Genomic DNA, 18,319 nt, shown 5'->3' on the forward strand with positions numbered 1-18,319 from the left:
GGAGGGAGACGCCCCCGGCCTCTGCGACCTCCCGGCTCCCTCTCACTGCAGCCGGGGCGGGGGCCTGCCACCTCCTCGGTCCCCTCGGGGGTGCATCGCGCCCTCGGCGGGGCGCGGGGGAAACAAAGACCAGTGGAGACGGGAGGCGGGGGTCCAGGGGGCGCCGGCGGATTTCAGTTCCACTGGCTCCCGGACGCGGGGCCGAGCGCAGCGACGAGGCCCGGGGAGCGGGCCCGGCCGGCCATCCTCGCGCCGGGGGCAGTGCCTTACCTGAGGGGAAGCTGCAGAGAAGGAAGGCGAGGGTCGGCCAGAATCCCAGGGCTGAACGTCCTGCCCCTCTCCCCATACCCATCCATCCAGCTCGGCCTGTTACCACTAGCCTCTCCCTGGAAGAAGAGTTTAGACGAAAAGAAGAGGAAAATCAATCACGCTGCGGAGAAAGGGCAGCCTCGCTCCGCCGGCGGGAGCAGCGAGCCGGGAGGCTCGGTCCCCCTCGGCCGCGGGCGCCCGGCGCGCCCCCCCCTCCCCGCGCGCCCCTCCCTCGCCCTCCCTTCCCCCGGGTCCCCTCCAATGTCGGCGCGGCCCCGCCGCCCCAGCCGCCGCGCGGCCCGCCCCCTCGAGCTCGGGTTTCAGCGCGGCGCGTGAGGGGTGGGGTGGGGTGGGGGGCAGGCTGGGCGGGGACCGAGGCGGCGGGGCTCCGACGCTGGTCGCGGGGAGCTCGGGAACCCGGGCCCGGGGGCGCAGGGAGCGCCCCGGCTCCCCGACCCCAGCGGCAGCCCAGGCCGAAGAGGCCCAGCCTCCGGACCGCCTGCCGAGAGCCCCCCTCCCCCATCCAACCTGTAAATATCCAACTCGGGTAGACACTGCGCTTGCAGCCAAACCCCAGGACCCCGTTTCCAGCCAGACCGCGTCCAGAAGCCGCCACGGACACCCCCTGGTTCATTGTTCTACTCAGATGGGTCCCCCATGCAGGGGGCCGAAAAATCCGAGGGTGTCCGGGATGGCCCGCTGGGTCTCAGCCACTAACGCACCTCGCGGCTCCCTCCCAGATCCCGCCGGGCCACCCACCCGGCCTGGGCTCAGGGCCTCCGGCATCCCCTTCTAGCACCTCGCTGCCTCGCCAGTACTTGCCCTGGCTGCACTCCAGAGTTGGGGGCCTTCGAGCCTGACGGAGGCGGCAGGACGGCTGCCACCCCGGAGGAGGTGTGGATACTGCGGTCCCCGCGGTGCACAGGGCCCAGCCGCCTGGGGTTGCCAGGGCAAGGCCACCAAGGCCGCTCCTGGGAGGGCATCAGGGTGGTGACTTCCCTTAACTCGGTCGCTTATTTTTCCAGGAGAAATATGTCTCCTCCCCAAGGTTCCCTAGGACCTGAGGCTCTTCTGCCTCTGGTTGGGATATTTAAGCGACTGGCAACCTTCCCTGGGAAACATCTTTTGGACGGAACACAAATAGGCCAGAGCAAGTGTTTTGAGTCGAACCAATTCCCCCCGTGGCCCCCCCTCACCTCTCCTCCAAGCCTACTCATCTGGTTCTTTGAGGGGGGAAAAAAAATCTGAATTTTTATCCAATTCTGATGTTTCCCTTAAGCACTATCGCAGTCCTTACTCGCAGACGGCCACACAGGCTGCAGGGCTGCTTGGGGCGCTGCCTGCCAGGAGGGCAGGTCTGGAGGAGCAAGCTTTGGGCAAGGGGAAGAAAGCCCTAAGTCCCTGAGGTCCCACGCCAAGCAGAAGTGCTTCTGAATCTGGCATCTGCAGACCAGGTAAGAAAGGGGACTGAGGTCTCTCAGCCAGGTATGTCATGGGGCAAAAGGAAGCTGTCTTTCCTTGGCATTTCCAAATGCCACGAAGGTACTGCTCACCTTTAACGTTATAGTGCCGCGGCTTTTCCCCCAAATAGTTAGCTCTCAGCCCAACAGGCTCCAATTATCCATCGCTCCCCCAAACTGGGGTCCACTTTAAGCCCTGATTTGCAAAACTACTGCAGTTTTTTGCTCCCCCAAACTGGGGTCCACTTTAAGCCCTGATTTGCAAAACTACTGCAGTTTTGCCCAGTGAGAGCCCAGCAACCTCACGATCCAGGGCTCTGATGGCATTCCTCTCCAGCGGGGCCTGTCCTCGGGCCAGACCTAAGGATTCAGTCCACAGAATGGTAGGATAACATTGGCACACGGGGGCAGGCACGGAGCCAGACGGCACAGAGGCACCTTTGAGGTCCATCAATGAACACCGTTTGCTGGATTGTGCCTTTCACGGTTAGTTCTAAAGCTTCTCACTAATGAGAGAGAAGGGATCCGTCAGCCATCCCCAGCAGTGAATTCATCGCAGCTGCTGTGGCAACATCTCCAGTGGCAGATAGGCTGTGCAGCCTTCAGAAGACCTCAACGCAGGCCTTTCCAACACGGTCCTGGCCTGAGGGTAGACCTTTGGAAGCAGGACTTGGAGCCTCTACACCTCAATTTCTTTGTCTGTAAGGGGCAGGCTGATAATATTGTCACCCAGCGGCTGCAACTGAATACAGTCTGGGAGAGGCACTGGGAACTCCCCGCAGTTCCTGCTCCAAGACTGGCCGCCATTTTGTGAGGACATCCAATTCTTATGACGTAAGCAAATAATTTGGGAAAGGGACGCAAAGGACTTCTTTTCCCCCTCACGAGGAGAGATGTGTGAGGCTGATTTTGGACATCATCGAAGTGGGGATTTGGCTTTTACATAGTTTAGACTATCAAGAGAAATCCAGCCCCCAGTAGAGCAGTATGGGGTTTTGCTGACCTGGAAAAATCTGTCTGTACTGGCCAAACCAACCAGCTTATTGACAACTCCCCAGGTCTTTGCAATAAGAAATCCCTAAACCACTGGGTTAAGGAACTCAGCACTTCATTCGCCACAGAAATGGACTTAACTCAAAGTGTAGCTGACTTCATACAGACAGTTCCCATTATAGAGTCTGACCACTTATGGGTTCTCCCCTAGGTTGTTCTCTGGGCTTCGGGTTAGAGATTTTCCCTTGCATGGCTCTTGCTCCCTGTTCCCCAGCCCTAGCTGTGGAGGCCCAGCACTGGGGCCTCATGGCCCCATGGTCCAGGCAGTGGGGCTGTGGGGGGAGGGGCACGGGGCTTCGGAAAAGGCAAGGTTCTGAATAAGGCTAATGCCTCCCAGGAGTGAGGGGTGTCAGGGACTCTAGCTTTCCCTGCCTCTGGGTACGGACAGGGTGTTCCCAAATCCAGGGTCTGAGTCATCAGTCAATAAATATATACTCAGGACTACTGCATGCCAGTCCCTGGGGGCTAAAGAAATAAGACAGCTCCTATCTTTGAATCGCTGGTAGAAACAGACGATAGAGGAAGGTGAGGGGTGATCGGCCAACCGCCCGGGGAAGGCTTTACCAAAAAGATGGTGTGTCCTGTGAGTTGTCTTGAAGGATTCATTTTTAGTAAGAATGACAGCAACTATGGCCAAGGTGTCCCTGTGCTGTCACATTATGTCCAGGGCTGGCTAAGTACTTTACATTTCTAGACACTTAAAGCGAAGGTACGTTCTAGTGTCATCCTCATTTTGCAGATGGGGAAACTGAGGCTGAGTGCAGTTAAGTACTCACCCAATTATTGGCTAATAAACTGTAGAGTGGAACACACCAAGCCCATGCCTGATGTGCTCTATGTGCCATTAATTCCAGTGATGCAAGTCCGCACTGGGCTTAAAGTCAAGGCTAGACAGATAACTTAACAATCACTTTCAATAAAGCATAACACAGACTCTGACAGCAGAGACACAGAACACAGGCGCCAGGGGCCTCCAGCCCAGACCCAGGTGCAGGGTGGGGAGGGAAGTTTCTCCCAGTGTGGGAGAGTGCCGGGGGAGATGGTGGGCGAAGGAGGGGGGGCAGGGCAAGGATTCCAGGCAGAAGGAACATTCAGTATAACATGTACCAAGGTGTGGCCTGCCTGAGGGGCTGGAAAGCTTGAGGATGGCTGTAGGAGGAGACTAGGCTGCAGAAAGACAGAACAGGAGCCTGAGAAAGCTCGAGAATGGCCAGCACAGGCTCTGAGAGGGTGTCCATGTTTATCGCAGCTGGAAGCCCCACCTGAGGTCTCAAGAAGAGGAGAGACATATTCTTTTGGGAGACCACTGTGGGGGCTAACCAGTACCACTGCCCAGGACCCATTCCAGAGCAGCTGAATCTGCATCCCTGGGTACAGCCTGGGCATCAGCATTTTTAATGAGCTCTCCCAGGTGACTCATGTGTAGGGATTCGCTAGGTTTGTAAGTTGCATCACGCTTCATCAACCCTGGGTGCACATTAATACTCAGGCTGAGTCGATCAGTTTATCCTCTTGGATTTAAAGTCAAGGCAAGGCAGAGAACCTAACAAGTACTTTCAATAAAGTGGTGACTGGCACATGACCCAAGCTGACCAATCAGAATCTGTCCTGAGACTGTTGCTATGGGGGAGCCGCATCCTGGTCTCTGATCCCTACATGATGAGTCTGCGGGTAGCAATCTGATGTGAAGGCCAGTGTTGATGAGTGTTGCAGGTGGAGGATGTGTCTGCAGAGTTAGCGTGCTGTTTTTACTCAAATCGCATTTTATCTGGTGAGCTTTTCTGGGACGGCTGGAGATTTTCAGGGCTCCCCATGCCACTCTCTCTGTAACTCCTCCTCCCTGGTCCGGCTACGGGAGACGAGAGAGTTCCTCATTTTGCCGAAACTGGTTTGATTTAGGTTTCTCTCACTTGTGTGCACAGACTCGTAACAAGGAGGAAGCTGATGGCCCAGCACTGGTCCCAAGAAATATTTTCACCAACCTCACAAGCCCAGGGATATGTCGTCAATAGCTCCCAACTCATTCGTTTACTGGAAGAACTTCTTGGGTCTACTCCCATTGCCTCCACCCCCTACCTTTGAACAGATTTTGCTTATACCAAGTCTTGAGGAGCTCGGTTGGTTTTGCCTACAACTGAGGGGCGGGGGGACCCACTCCTCTTTAATCGAAATAAAACTTAATCTCAAGTTCCTATTTCAGACTTCAAGGGCTCCCGTGGGTCTGGGGTTTGATGAGCTAGACCTTGTTCACTCTCTCTGTAATGGTGCTGAGCAGCCGGAGCTGGTGTGTTGCATTAAGAATATGCATATTAAAGGGGCGCCTGGGTGGCCCAGTCGGTTAAACAGTCAAGTGTCTGGCTTTGGCTCAGGTCATGACCTCACGGTTCATGGGTTCAAGCCCTGCTTCAGGCTCTGTGCTGACAGCTCAGAGCCTGGAGTCTGCTTTGGATTCTGTGTCTCCCTCTCTCTCTGCCTCTCCCCCACTCACGCTCTCTTTCTCTCTCAAAGTAAATAAAAACACTAAAAAAAAAAAAAGAATATGCAGTTTATGATTGGCTGAACGGGGAGGCAAAAGCACCCCCATGGGGTCGGCAGGCAGGAGTTCCCTCAGCACCCAAGCTCCCCGCTTTGGGCAAGTGAAGCCCATAAAGTCATTTTGATGGAAGGTGTAGTTTCAATAATGTACAAAAAGAATTAGAGTCGTGAGATGTATTGCATACAGGCCCCAGAAAGAGTGGGATGGTGGGGTGCACAGTGGGCCAGGCCAGGGGCATTCCCTCATCCCAGATCGTGAACGGGAGACAGACGGTGGGGTGGCAGGCACTTATATATAAGGGGGTGGAGGTGAAGGTCACTAACTCTTCTTTAGGCTCAACTCTAAGGGTTATTTCAAAAGGTGCCCTGGCAAAGCAGGAGCTTAAGGCAGGAACCCTAAACTTGAGTCCTTACCTGAATGTCCACAGCAGGGTTCTCATAATGTAAAACGCAGCAACTCAGAAAAACTAAAGTTGGTTTTCTCATCACAGTAACTTCCAAAGTTTTATAGACTTTGACCATATCATCTTTGGGGTTTCATCTTTCCACCCTAAAGCTCTTAAAGAACAAAGCAGCCCAGCTTCTCAAGGAAGTCTTCTACCTGGGTGATTACTTAACCTTTCTACAGTTCTGCGGTATTTTTCTCTAGGGCAAAGTCGTAAAACCGCCAGGTTTGGGTACAGCCCAGGGAGAATCCTATCTTTGGCTTAGCTCCCAATGCCATTTCTGAAAGCATTTTAGCACCTTCTGAACACTGGGTCCTGCACGATCGTTATCCCACAAACATTTTGCAAAGACCCCCAAGATCCCATTTTGGGGCTATCAACAGACTGGACAGAGTCCATTTTGCTATGATTTGGATATGTTCTCCCACATCCAACTGAGGCCTGCCCCCCGCTCCCTGCCCGAAGCTTAAATATGCATTTGCTTGCTAACTCGTAAGCTTGTCCTCTAGCTTATCCACTATTTGTTTTGCCATTTGTTTCCGGACCCTTCAATTCATCCACAGGCCTGGAAGCATCTGAGCATTCGCTCCTTCAGATGATCTATGGACATTTAAGCTAAGTCTGGGAGCACCAGCGATCCTTGGGGATCCCCACGGTTTATAATTCTTCATCCAGAAAAGTACCTGATTATCCCATCTTTTGCTTCCTGTCTCTGAGGACAGTTCCAATCTGTGGTGATTCCCCCCACCTTCCCCACCTGGCACATTCTGGAGCGACTTAACTATTGCGAATGACCCCCGGGGTGGAACTTAGTCGGAAGGAATTTTGAAAGTCTAAACATAATTCATCCCTGGGTTTCTCCCTCGTCTCCGGGCCTGTTTCTACCTCCTCAAAGAATGCTAATAGATTTCTCCGGTTTCATGTTCTCTTTTCAGGAAGTGTGCTGTGCTCTGTCCAGTTCATTGGGACTTTAAAACGTGCCTGGTGATATTACTTTCTTAGTATATGTTCCACAAAGTGGCTATGAAAAGGGCCCCTTCCTAGATGGGTGGGCTCCCTTTGTGGGCAGGGAGACCAGGGTTGTATGCCCTTGGGCGCAGGCCCGGTGTGGAAGCTCAGTGCGCATTCTGGCCACCAGGACGTGGCTGCCATCTTTAATTACCCCTGCTCCGCTCTGTCCAGATGGTTGGGGGTTGGTGGCCATAGAGTTTCCTTGACCTGTTTCCATGACGATTTAGGAGACGGCCTCTGTTTGCTTCTCTTCTTCCCAAGCATTTGTGAGTCTCAGACTCTGGCAGGGAGGGACCCCTTCCCTGTAGATCTCAGAATGTCTTAGTGTCCTCCTTCTTTGGCCCATCTTGTTTTCTTCGCTTCTGCTGCAGGCTTCCTTTCCTCTCCGTGTGCTTCTGCGCTGCCTCCCTCACCACGAGGGATGCTTATTCTTGGTAAATAAAATGGAGAGATTGTACTCCAATATTTTAGTGGTGTTTTGAAATAGAATTTCCTGACATTCCACCAGCTCTCTTTAGGAACTGAAGAAGTATCTCACTTTTTCTTTGGATTCTTTCTTATGACTTTCATACGTGAGCAGATTTTATTTGCTCTTGGACATGGCTTTAAATGTACGTGATCAGATCAGTAACACTGTCTTCCCCCACACAAGGGAGATTCTTTTTATTTATTTATTGTGTTTCTGTTTTACTCACTCAAGGAGCACTCACCAAGTACTTGAACACTCAGCTCTGGGATTGGGGGGGGCGGTGGTTGGGGATTCTCACACGAGCAACAGACAGTCCTGGCCCCCTCCTGGCGGCCCAGGGGAGCAGTCAGGTGTAGAGCAAATGATTTCCACTACCATGTGCTCAGAACTCTGAGATGGGTGTTGATGCGCTTTCTCCGTGTCTCAGGAGCTGAGAGCCCTGCATCGATTCCCCGTCATCCTTACTGCACATCAACTAGGGCCTTTACAGAACGGGTGAGTGTCTCAGAGTTGGTGTGCGGGGGCGGGGGGAGTCTCTGTCAGGAACTTCCTTAACAAACAGGACCACCGACGGCAAAGATTGGTGACATCCACCATTGCCATCAGCTTCACCCTGTCTGGAACACCTTCTGTCAAACTTCCGCCTGTTAGGAATCTACACAGACTGTCCCATGGGCTAGCATTTCCACTCATGATTGCAATTTCGGGAACAGAGCCTGGAGCACTGGCTGGGCTTGGGACATCGGTATGGAGTGGCCCCCTTAGAACCTCCCGGAAACTCACCCCTGATGGTAGGCATGGGCACAGTCACTGTGCTGGGAAGATATACCAGGGATTTTTTTTTTTTTAAAAGAAAATGCTAGAAGGAACAAATTTTCTGGGCTTTCCATTTCCTTCTGTCTAGCATCAAATTTCGTAAAAAAATTCAAACAGCAATATAGGCACATGATCCAAACAAATCAACTTCCTGTCAAATGAAATTAGGTGACTCTCCCTGGAGGCAATAACTATTAACAGTTTCATGTGCATCCTTCTAGATATTTCCATGCGCATGTAAGCACATATAAAATCAATCAGCCTAGCTCATTCGCTATCATTTCGCCAAGAACGATTAGCAACCTTCTGACTGCTCTCTCCCAGTAGGTATTTCCTGTTAAATAGTGCTGTGAACTCCCCCATCATGGTAGGAGCTAAGCAATCAGAGAAGAACTGAGATCACCAGCCAAGGAGGATTGACAGATGTACGTACAGACAGATTGTATCCTTTCCTCTTCCTGGACTTCGATTCCCGTTTAAAGATGCTTATTCCGTCCCCTGTCATTTGGAAGTCAGACAACTCACATCTACCCCCACTTACACTGCGGAAGGTCAGTAACCTGTCTGAGGTCACCCAGCTGGCTGGGTGGCAGAGTGGGGTTTGGGCGACTCGCGGCTGTCACACTACCTCTGCTGAGCTCACCAACTCCTCCCAGGCTCAGCGATGTCACGTCTTCCCTCTGCCTCTCCTAACCCCACTCCACCTTCTGTGTTCATCTTCTCGCTCAGACTCCCTCTGTGTCGTCTCTGCCTAACCCAGGCTGGGTTGGAGCCCTCCTGATCGCCTGCTAACAGTTTCTGGCGGTGCATTTCCATGGTCTTTGGATTTGAGCAGCCCCTCTGCCTTTCCTCGCCTCTCTTTCTTGACTTCTGAGTTTCTCAGGAAACGCTTGGAGAAGCCAACGCGTTTTCTTTTGATCCGTCTCCCACTTCTCCCTGCAGGGATTACAAACCAGTGTATAACTGGAGTGTCACCTACAAAAGTCTCGCTTCCTATTGGGTCTCGGGACTGTGACTCTGGCACACACCCACCATCTGGTCCACAGCTTACAAATTCTTCTGCCCACAAAGCCAGTATGAAAATGATAGCATTTGTGAAGTGCTTAATTGTCAGTGTCGAGATTGAGGCTTTCTAGACATTGCAGTGGATCTGGGGAAAGAGAGAGACGGGGCATTTGGGGTGGCTCCACCTCTAACTTTGTGGCCCCTGAATGTTCTGTCCTGTTTCTGGACCCTCAGACGCCATTGCAATCTGCAGAACTGTGGCCTGGCCGCCCAGGAGGGGTCTCTAGGGATCCGGTCAACTGGTGTTAGCTCTGTAACTAACTGGCTTTGCCTACACCTGACTCCAAGGAGCCATTCTGGGGCCTCCTCTGTCACATTTCTGGGTTCCCCAAGTAAAAACGTGGCTGAGCAAATTCTTCAGCGATAATCTCCAGCAATTCTACCCTACACCTGAAACCATGCCTTCCGAACATGGAATAACCTCTTGTTTTAAAGAAACTTTTGGGTAACCATACCAAGAAACACCAGGTTCCTGTAATGGAGAACAGACCACCCAGTGTTTACTTCTCCCCATTCCAGAAAGTCCTGGGGAGAATAACCAGCTTGGAACCATTTATTCACCAAATGGCAACTGTCTGAACTGACAGGGAGTCTGTCTCTCTCTCTCTCCACCAGCAGAAGGCTGGAGTATTTGGATTAATGAACAATTTGGTGCCAAGCACGAATACCATAGACATTTAGCAATAGGAACAGATAACCAAGTTATTCATCAAATTCAAAATTGTTTAGAATGGCTAATGCAAAGCTGAAATACCGAAGATCCCTGGATGATGGGAGGTGGGGACGAGCGCCAATGCAGAAGCAAGAACAAATGTGTTGCTTTATGTGACAGCCTCCTCCTCCACCGTTGTTTTCTTTTTTGCATTTGTTGGAGGCTTCACTTGGACGTGAGAGAGTCAATACAGCCTTCTGGCTAAGAACATGCCATCTGAACACCGACCCTTTACATCTGTTAAGTGGGGATAGACTTTAGCTCCCACAGAGGGTTCTTGTGAGGACGTAAATGAGTTGACACAATATAGACAGACCACTTAGGACAGATGCCTGGCACAGAGTAAGTGCTGCTAAGTAGCTGACAACATCACGGACAGGAACCATTGTCTGGATTATAACAGAATGTCTACTGTGCACCCGATTCTGCTAGAGTCTTCGTACATGTGGGAACTGGGGGGAAATCTGCAGAATCCCCCAAGCACTCTTGGATAACCTTGACTCCTGGGTGGGTTCTAAGTGCATTACTAGTTATATGCAAGTTCTGTTGAGCAACCACTAAAACACAAAGTCTCCCACATAACCGTTGAGTCATCTCAACCGTGTGGCGGGCACAGTTGTCTCCATTTCACAAACGAGGGCACCGAAACTCTGGGAGATTAAGTGATTTGTCCAAGGTCACTAAGAATAGCGAGGGCAGGGAGAGCCTCAGAACCTGGCCTTGTGATGCCAAGTTCAGTGTTTCCCCACCAAACTACAGCTGCTTCACATCTCTTCTCGTGTTCACCTGGCATTTACTTTTTTCTGTTGGTCAAATAATATGCTCCATTTGTAGAATGGTGGGTCATGTGTTAGAAATGAGAGTATGTCTGGAGATACGCTGTCTTCCAGAAACAAAATTTTCAAAATGTTTTCAGAAAAGAACAATTTGCCTGAACAATCTCCCCCTCCCCTTTAAAGATTTAGGAAGTTGAAAGAGTTATGGAATTCCTTTCCTTTCTTTAGGATACTAAATGGTATTTGGGGGGCAAGTTTTCATAAAGTGCTTACTTGGATGTAGCCTCTGAATGACAGGTAAATATTACACAACAGGATATTTCGATAAAACTATCTATAGTCTCAATTCATTGCAGTCCCTTCAGATAACAAGCCATTCAGACCGTGTCTCCAATTCAAAGCCGGGCGGGCTCCTGCCCCTAGAGATTGGTCACTGACCCAGAGAGGCAGGCCTTGGGCGCCATCTTGGCTTGGGTTTGCTTTGTCCTCATTGACTCCTGGCTCAGGCTCAGGGGAGGTAAATATATTTCTAACTAGGCCTGAAGTCTGTAGATTCTGCCAATAGCATCCATTTACACATAAAGAAATCAGACACGTGGACTTTAGGGATCTCCTTTCTTTTTTCTTTTTTTTTTCTTTTTTAACATTTATTTATTTTTGAGAGAGAGAGAGAGAGAGAGCATGAACAAGGGAGGGTCAGAGGAAGAGGGAGACACAGAATCCGAAACAGGCTCCAGGCTCTGAGCTGTCAGCACAGAGCCCGACGCGGGGCTCGAACCCACAGACCGTGAGATCATGACCTGAGCTGAAGTCGGACGCTCAACCGACTGAGCGCCCCAAGCGCCCCCGGGAATCTCCTTTCTTAACATGCTCTTAGCAGAGGAAAATAAAAGCAAGCTAAAACCCTCACAGCAGAGAAAAGGGTGGCATTGGCTTTTCCCTACCATATGCTCTTGAGATACGTGAAGATACAAAGCCGAATGTGTGCTTCAGGATAGGAAGGTAAGCGATTTTGAAGTCAGTATTCTGAGTATCAGACTATTTTAGCGGCACAAAAGGACATGAAGCGCCATAAGTTAATGTCCCGTGATTCCCTTGTTCTGAGGCAAAATGACCTAGCAAACTTAGCAGTGGGGGGGTTACTGGTGGGTCCGGACCTGTGAAGAGATGCCATCGTGAACCTCATAATGTCTACAGGTAAGCCTGGCCTCTGCACTCTATATTTCTTGCTGTTTTGCCTCTCTTGCATAAATGGAAGCCCATCTGGGAAAATGCAATTGCATTTAAAAAGTCTATTTATTATTTATACTCTACCGCTTTCCATAACGGATATTAAATTAAATGTAAATGAAAGTACACACCCAAATTTCCAAACCCACGTTAAATCGTATTGTTTCCAAGCTACCAACTGGGTTGAGGAAACCCTACAGCGTTTATGGCTCTGTGGGGGGGATACGCATTTCCATGTGCTTTTCTGGTATGAATCTGTCAAATGAACCCTTGTCAAGTGGGGCACGGGAGGTGAGCCACAGTTCAACGACAGACCGCAGGAGAAACTAAAATGGAGACGTTGATTATTCACAGATCTAGACAAAGCATGCCGCATACCTTGAGGGGCCACGTGGGGTGGTCAAGGGAGGGTGCAGGGAGAGAGGCAGGACTGGGGCTCATGCCTTTATTAGGGTCCACGGTAGAGCGTTTGAGGGTTTCTGTGCTGAGGCTAGATCGGTCAATTCAGACCAAAAGAGCGGGCTTCTGGGGAGCCCCATGGGGGTCTTTTCTAAGGGGTGCATAAAGAGAAAGGCCTGGGAGGTGGGGGAGATGGTTTATCACGGGGGCCGTGGGGGAAGTCATCAGGAGTTCCATTTGCTTGGGACTCTGTGGCTGCTATCTAGGGCATGCCCTCGCACGAGGGGGCTCTGGTCAATTTAAGATCCCCACAGGCCACGTGGCCAAAGCAAACGGCTGCAGAGACCGTAACACCACGGAGTAGCCTAAAGTCTCCGTATCCAGGGGACATATTCTTATGAGAGCAATCCGTTCTCCAGGATGCCACTGACAGTGTCGGGAGCTGAAAATGGGCACTGGCAGCAAATCTCGAAGTCACTTTTGCCCAGCAGATGGCTTCTGAGCAAGCCTCTTTGAGAGCCAGTGAAACAGCGTCCCGGCAGGGGGGTAACTAGCAACATCTTGGGATCTCACGAGAGGATCAGACTCTGACAGAGGATAAAGCTTTGTGGAAGTGTGTGGAACAATGCGGTATTATGGTTTAAAAAATTGTTTTTCAATGTTTACTTATATTTGAGAGAGAGAGAACGAGAATGAGTGGGGGAGGGGCAGAGAGAGAGGGGGACGTAGAATCCGAAGCAGGCTCCAGGCCCCGAGGTGTCAGCACAGAGCCCGATGGGGGGGGGGGGGGGGGACTCAAACTCACAAGCCATGAGATGATGACCTAAGCGGAAGTGGATGCTTAACCGACTGAGCCACCCATGTGCCCCAAGGTATCATGGTTTTTAAATAGCTGACTGGAGGGAAGAGATCCACGTGGTACAGATCAGTGAAACGTATCAAAAACTAGCAGGAGACTGAACTCTGAGGTAGAGCGTCTGCGTTGTGGCCGACAAGGCTCACCACGAACGTTCAGGAGGCCACCGGGGCAAGTCGTTGTACGTTTGTGCATTTCCACCTAATCTCGTTTCAAAAAGTCATCAGGGAGAGAAGTCCTCACAACTCCAAAAGAGGATGAAAAAAATAGTCTGTGTCCATCTTCAGAGGAACAGCATACTAAGAATAAAATAACCGTACTGAGACTCTTATCGAGGACTTGGCCAGAGTATCTCTGCTCACAAGGGCACAAGAGCTGAGCATTACCAGGAAACGAGCCAAAATGTTGCTGTCAACCAGGCAAAGACCCGGAGTGGGAGAGTTCCCGAAGATGGAAAAATGAAACATACAAAGTGGCAGCCACAAGGGCTGGTAATTACTAAGCAATGCCTCACAGATGCAAATCAGTAAGTTTTAGGGCATTTTTCACTCCTATCTGCTGATCTCTGCTATGCCCCGTGGAGGACACAGAATCTACAGGAATTGGCCTTGGTCTACCAGACAGATGACAGAAGCTTTTGTTTTCAAGTTTTTGCCAGATTTCCAGACTCTGGCAAATCTAGTGTCTTGATTCTAGAAAGTTCTTCACCTCGTGGTGTTGCTTTAAACAAACAACTGGAGAACACGAAGTAAACTCAAGCAGTAGTTCTGTAATTTTTTTCTGCATAAACAGTGTTTGCTACACTTGAGTTCTTTACTGTAGTAATCTGGATATAATTTCATAGGTCAAGTAAGTACGTAGGGCATTTTTACATCCATCAAGTAGAAGTGCCTTGAAATTTTTTAAATGAGGCTATAAAAGACATTTGCATTTGCTTTGTTAATTTCTGCCCAAGTTTCAAAATTTCTTCTTCTTGCTGCCCTGAGAATTATAAAAGATTTCACATCTCACTCAGTAGGCATTCTTGCCTCGACCCCTAGGCTCTAATATGATACTGCATTTTTTTTCCCTGTAAAGTTTATTTATTTTGAGAGAGAGAATGAGAGAGAGAGAGAGAGAGAGAGAGAGCACGTGAGTGGGGAGGGGCAGAGAGAGAGGGGGACAGAGGATATGAAGCAGGCTCCGGGCTCTGAGATATCAGCACAGAGCCCAACGCGGGGGTCGAACCCATGAACCATGAGATCATGACCTGAGCGGAAGTCGGACACTTAACTGACTGAGCCACCCAGGCATCCTGATGCTGCGTTTTCTACTCATAGGGTCACACCTGGCTAAGAAACCGGGGATCCTTTTAAAAGATGTTTATTTGTCACCAAGGAGATCGACTTCTGCCTGACCATGTATGCACACTCAGGTGAGACAGTCCTTAGTTTTTCCACTGAAAGGAAAAGAGGCTGAAAATGCACTGCCGTTGGGTCAAAATTAGGAAAACAGGAGTCTGTCCTTTGAATAGGGCTGGATACCAGGCAGGTGGGAGAGTCTGGAGCCTTCCTTCTTTGGGTTAAATTTATGTTAAGTCTGTTGAATGAATAAATGATGCATGTTGTTTGAAAACCCAAGCCATCCTCCGAAAGAGCCACAGAAACACCACTGATGCTGAAAAGTTATTTGAACCTACCTTTGGGTTATTATAAGTCAGGTTCTAGAACAATGATCTTTATGGAGTAGTGCCTTTTCATTTCACAGAACTAACAGATTCACATGAGCCTGCACTGGTTTCTGGTAATCCTAGTTTGTGTATGTTCGGTTTCACTTGGGGATATCCAATCTTCCCTGGATGGCAGACTTCTCAAGAGATCGGTGATCATACCTCCTGAGGCATGACTGAATTTGGGGACCACACGTGGGAAAAGCAAATGCTTGAATTTAATTCATTTGGCAGCAAGGTTGAAGGGAAAAAAGCACTTTAAACCCGCAGAACCTGGGCTATACTTCTCTGGACATCCATTTCTCTAGCGAGATCTAGACGCCATCACTGGTCTGGTGAGCATCACTACAACAATGGCTGGAAAAAACTTCCTGTCCCAATGTCAGGGATGCTCAGTACCTATCATTTTATTCTGCATCTTCATCTAAGAGTTCCTGTATTTGGCCCCACATGGGGTGGCTGGCCGAAGGGCTGGGCCAAGGGTCGTATTAAATAGGAGCCTCTGATGGCTCTACTCTGTATGATCACACACACTGGGGAGGCAGCAGTCACACCTTGTAAGGCGTTTCTTAGCAAAGGTCAGAGAAGCCCGCCTTGAATAAGATGCCGGGTCACTGCAAGACCCTTTCTGTCACAAATCTGGTTATTAAATAAACGCCTGCAAAGGGAGAGACAGCATGGGGGGAGGCAGAAACGCCACCTACCACTCTACATGTCTATTTAGAATGTAAGCACCTGTCTTTCACCTGGAGGGGAAAAGGGAGGGGCAGGGCTCTTGTTAAAAGGAATCTGGGAGGCGCTTGGGTGGCTCCCTCGGTTAAGCTTTCGACTTCAGCTCAGGTCACGATCTCATGGTTCGTGGGTTCGAGCCCTGCATCCAGCTCTGTGCTGACAGCTCGGAGCCTGGAGCCTGCTTCAGATTCTGTGTCTCCCTCTCTCTCTGCCCCTCCCCTGCTCATGCTCTGTCTCTCAAAAATAAATAAATGTTAAAAAAAATTCTATCGGGGTGCCTGGGTGGCTCAGTTGGTTAAGTGTCCGACTTTGGCTCAGGTCATGATCTCGCAGTTTGTGAGTTCGAGCCCTGCGTCGGGCTCTGTGCTGACAACGCGGAGCCTGGAGCCTGCTTCGGGTTCTGTGTCTCCTTCGCTCTCTGCCCCTCCCCCACTTGTCCTCTGTCTCTATCAAAAATAAATAAAATGTAAGAAAAAATTTATTTTTATTAAAAACAAAAGGAATCTGGGACCTTCCTCCCCATCACCACCACGAAGAGGATCTCAAGGGGGCAAGGGTCTTCACCGCAGGGGGACCACCGTGCTGTTCTACAAGGAACCAACCTATCCTTTAGAATAGGGAGAAGCTGGCTGGCGTGGCTAATATCCTCTGGCCTGTAAGGTGGCAGCAAAAACGAGCCACAGAGAACGTGGAGCCCGCCTGGGTGTGTGGGTGCTCCACCCAGAGCCTTTGTCCGCTCTGCTGGTCACGCAGCAAAGTAATTCCCTGTTGTTCCCAGGAGATCATGTCCCTTGTAAAGGGGGCCTGCTTGTCATCTGCTGCAGCAGTGGAACTTTCAGAAGCCCTTTGTATGTGTAAAAAAAATGCTATTCTGGCCTGATCTGCAAGAGGCCCTTTCCCACTTCTCCTTCAGCTGTCCTCGGTCAATCTCTTTCCTCGGGGTCATGGCTTGAGATTCGCCTGAAAAATCACTCCTCTGTGACGTCCTGGAGAAGAGCAAGGTGCGCGCATGTTTTTTTTCCCCCCTGCGACTGATGCCCGAACAATGGGTGTCCACCTACCGGAAGGTAACATTTTCTGTTTTTGCTGGAGGACCCTAAAGCCAGATGGAGAAGGTGACAGATCTCCTCGAGGTGCCAGCCTGCCACTCGGCACAACCTGTAATTCTGTCCCTTGAGCTTGGCGCACTGAGCTGGGGGTGTCGGGGCGTTCCCGCTCACGCAGACTGTAGACACACGGATAACTAGGATAACCACCCTTCCTGGGAGGGCTCAGCCCGCTCTCTACCTGGCGCTGGAGTCCCGTACTTTGAAAACACCCAACTTCGCGGCGAAAAGGAAGGCGCGGCTTACCATTTCCGCTAGATGGCGCGATTTCCCCTACTCCGCCCTCGAGACACCCGAATTGTAAAATAAATACAACCCAACGCCTTCCGAAACCACAGACATAATAGCAACTCGCAGGCTCCCATTAAAAATCTCAATTTGGGGGAATTGATTCTGCCCCGGAGCAAATCTAATGCAATTACATTAACAGGATGCAATCAAGAATTGCAACTGAGCGCCCCTCCCCGCCCCCCGCTCCAACACACGTCGGTCCTCCCCCTAAATACACCTGTCCCCCTGTTTCAGCTAGTTCTCCCGCGTGAGCCACGGCTCGAGCCGGGCGCGGAATCGTCTCTGTGCCCCGCCCGTCGGGCCCACCCCTCCACTTAGGAACGCCGGGGCCACTCGGGAGTCCGATCCCTTAGCACTGAACCCAAGTCCCGCACCTTCCTGCATACAGATGCTCCCAGTTCAAAGGACCGCTGGGACCCGAGCCCAGAAGGTGCAGCACCGACGCCCCCCCCCCCCCACCCCGGGGGCCGGCGCTTGTCCCGCGGCTCTGCAGCTGGCCTAGGCAGCCAGGCGCGGAGCTGGAGGAGGGGGACCCGGGTGAGTCGGGCCAATGGGGGTTCACGGCGGGACATCCCAGGGTGCGCGGGCCGGGCGGTGACCGCGCCGGAGAAAGGGAGCTCCCAGCCCGCGCACGGTGGAAGAGACGCTCGCCGGGTCTGTCCAAGCACGCGCGCTGCCGGCTGCCCGGGGAGAGCATTTTAGGAAAAAAGAGCAAAGACTAAACCACAAAAACTTTACTGCTGCCAAGAGCTAAAGCGATCGAGGCGCAGCAAAGCTCCAACCGTGGACAAGACGGGAGCAAGAAGAGACGCGGGGCTGGAGAGGACCCGCAAGTGCCGGCGGCGCCTCGGGGATGTCAGGGCCGGGTCCGCCCCGCTCCCGGCCCGCGCTTACCTTGGCGGCTGCATGAGCCCCTGCGGCCCGCGGGGGGTGGGGGGGTGGCGCTGGCGGGGCTGCGGGCGAAGAGGGGGTGCCGGAGCGCAGCTCGCGGGCCCCGGGGCAAGGTGGGAGGGGCTCGGCAGGCGCTGGTCCCCGCCGCCCCGGCCGGCTCAGCACCGGCCCGGGGCGCGCCGCCTGCTCCCGGGCTGCATGCCTGCGAGCGCCTGGAGGAGCCGGCCCGGGAGCCAACCGCTAGCGCTTCCCCAGCCCAGCGGCTCGGGCGGCGCAGCCCGCGCTCGGGAGACAACTGCGGAGTCGGGGCTGCTCGGGCCCGCCCCCTCCCTCGCCCGGCCCCCGCCCGCCGCCGCCGCGCGCGGCGTCGAGAGGTTCGTTTGCGCGCTAGGGGAGGGGGCGGGCCGGGCGCCCCGGGCGCGGGCGGGGGGCGAGCGCGGGCGGGAGAAGAGGT

The 18,319-nt window shown here is 52.0% G+C and overlaps 1 protein-coding gene across 2 annotated transcripts in view; it reads right to left on the minus strand.

The window, feature by feature from the left end:
• Window positions 1-18,106, minus strand: part of RGMA (repulsive guidance molecule BMP co-receptor a) — a 45,256-nt gene extending 27,150 nt beyond the window's left edge. Inside the window, exons 1-2 of one of the 2 annotated variants that reach the window (XM_042987665.1) lie at window positions 17,869-18,106; window positions 271-386 (exon numbers count right to left, since the gene is read on the minus strand). In XM_042987665.1, coding sequence (XP_042843599.1) covers window positions 271-386; window positions 17,869-17,882 — 130 coding nt within the window. In that variant the 5' untranslated portion in view covers window positions 17,883-18,106. Of the gene's footprint in view, window positions 1-270; window positions 387-682; window positions 752-17,868 lie in introns of those variants that run through there. The other variant, XM_042987666.1, reaches the window with a different exon arrangement.
• Window positions 18,107-18,319: the final 213 nt, after the last annotated feature.

Source organism: Panthera tigris, chromosome B3 (assembly GCF_018350195.1).
Source record: "Panthera tigris isolate Pti1 chromosome B3, P.tigris_Pti1_mat1.1, whole genome shotgun sequence".
NCBI lineage: Eukaryota > Metazoa > Chordata > Mammalia > Carnivora > Felidae > Panthera > Panthera tigris.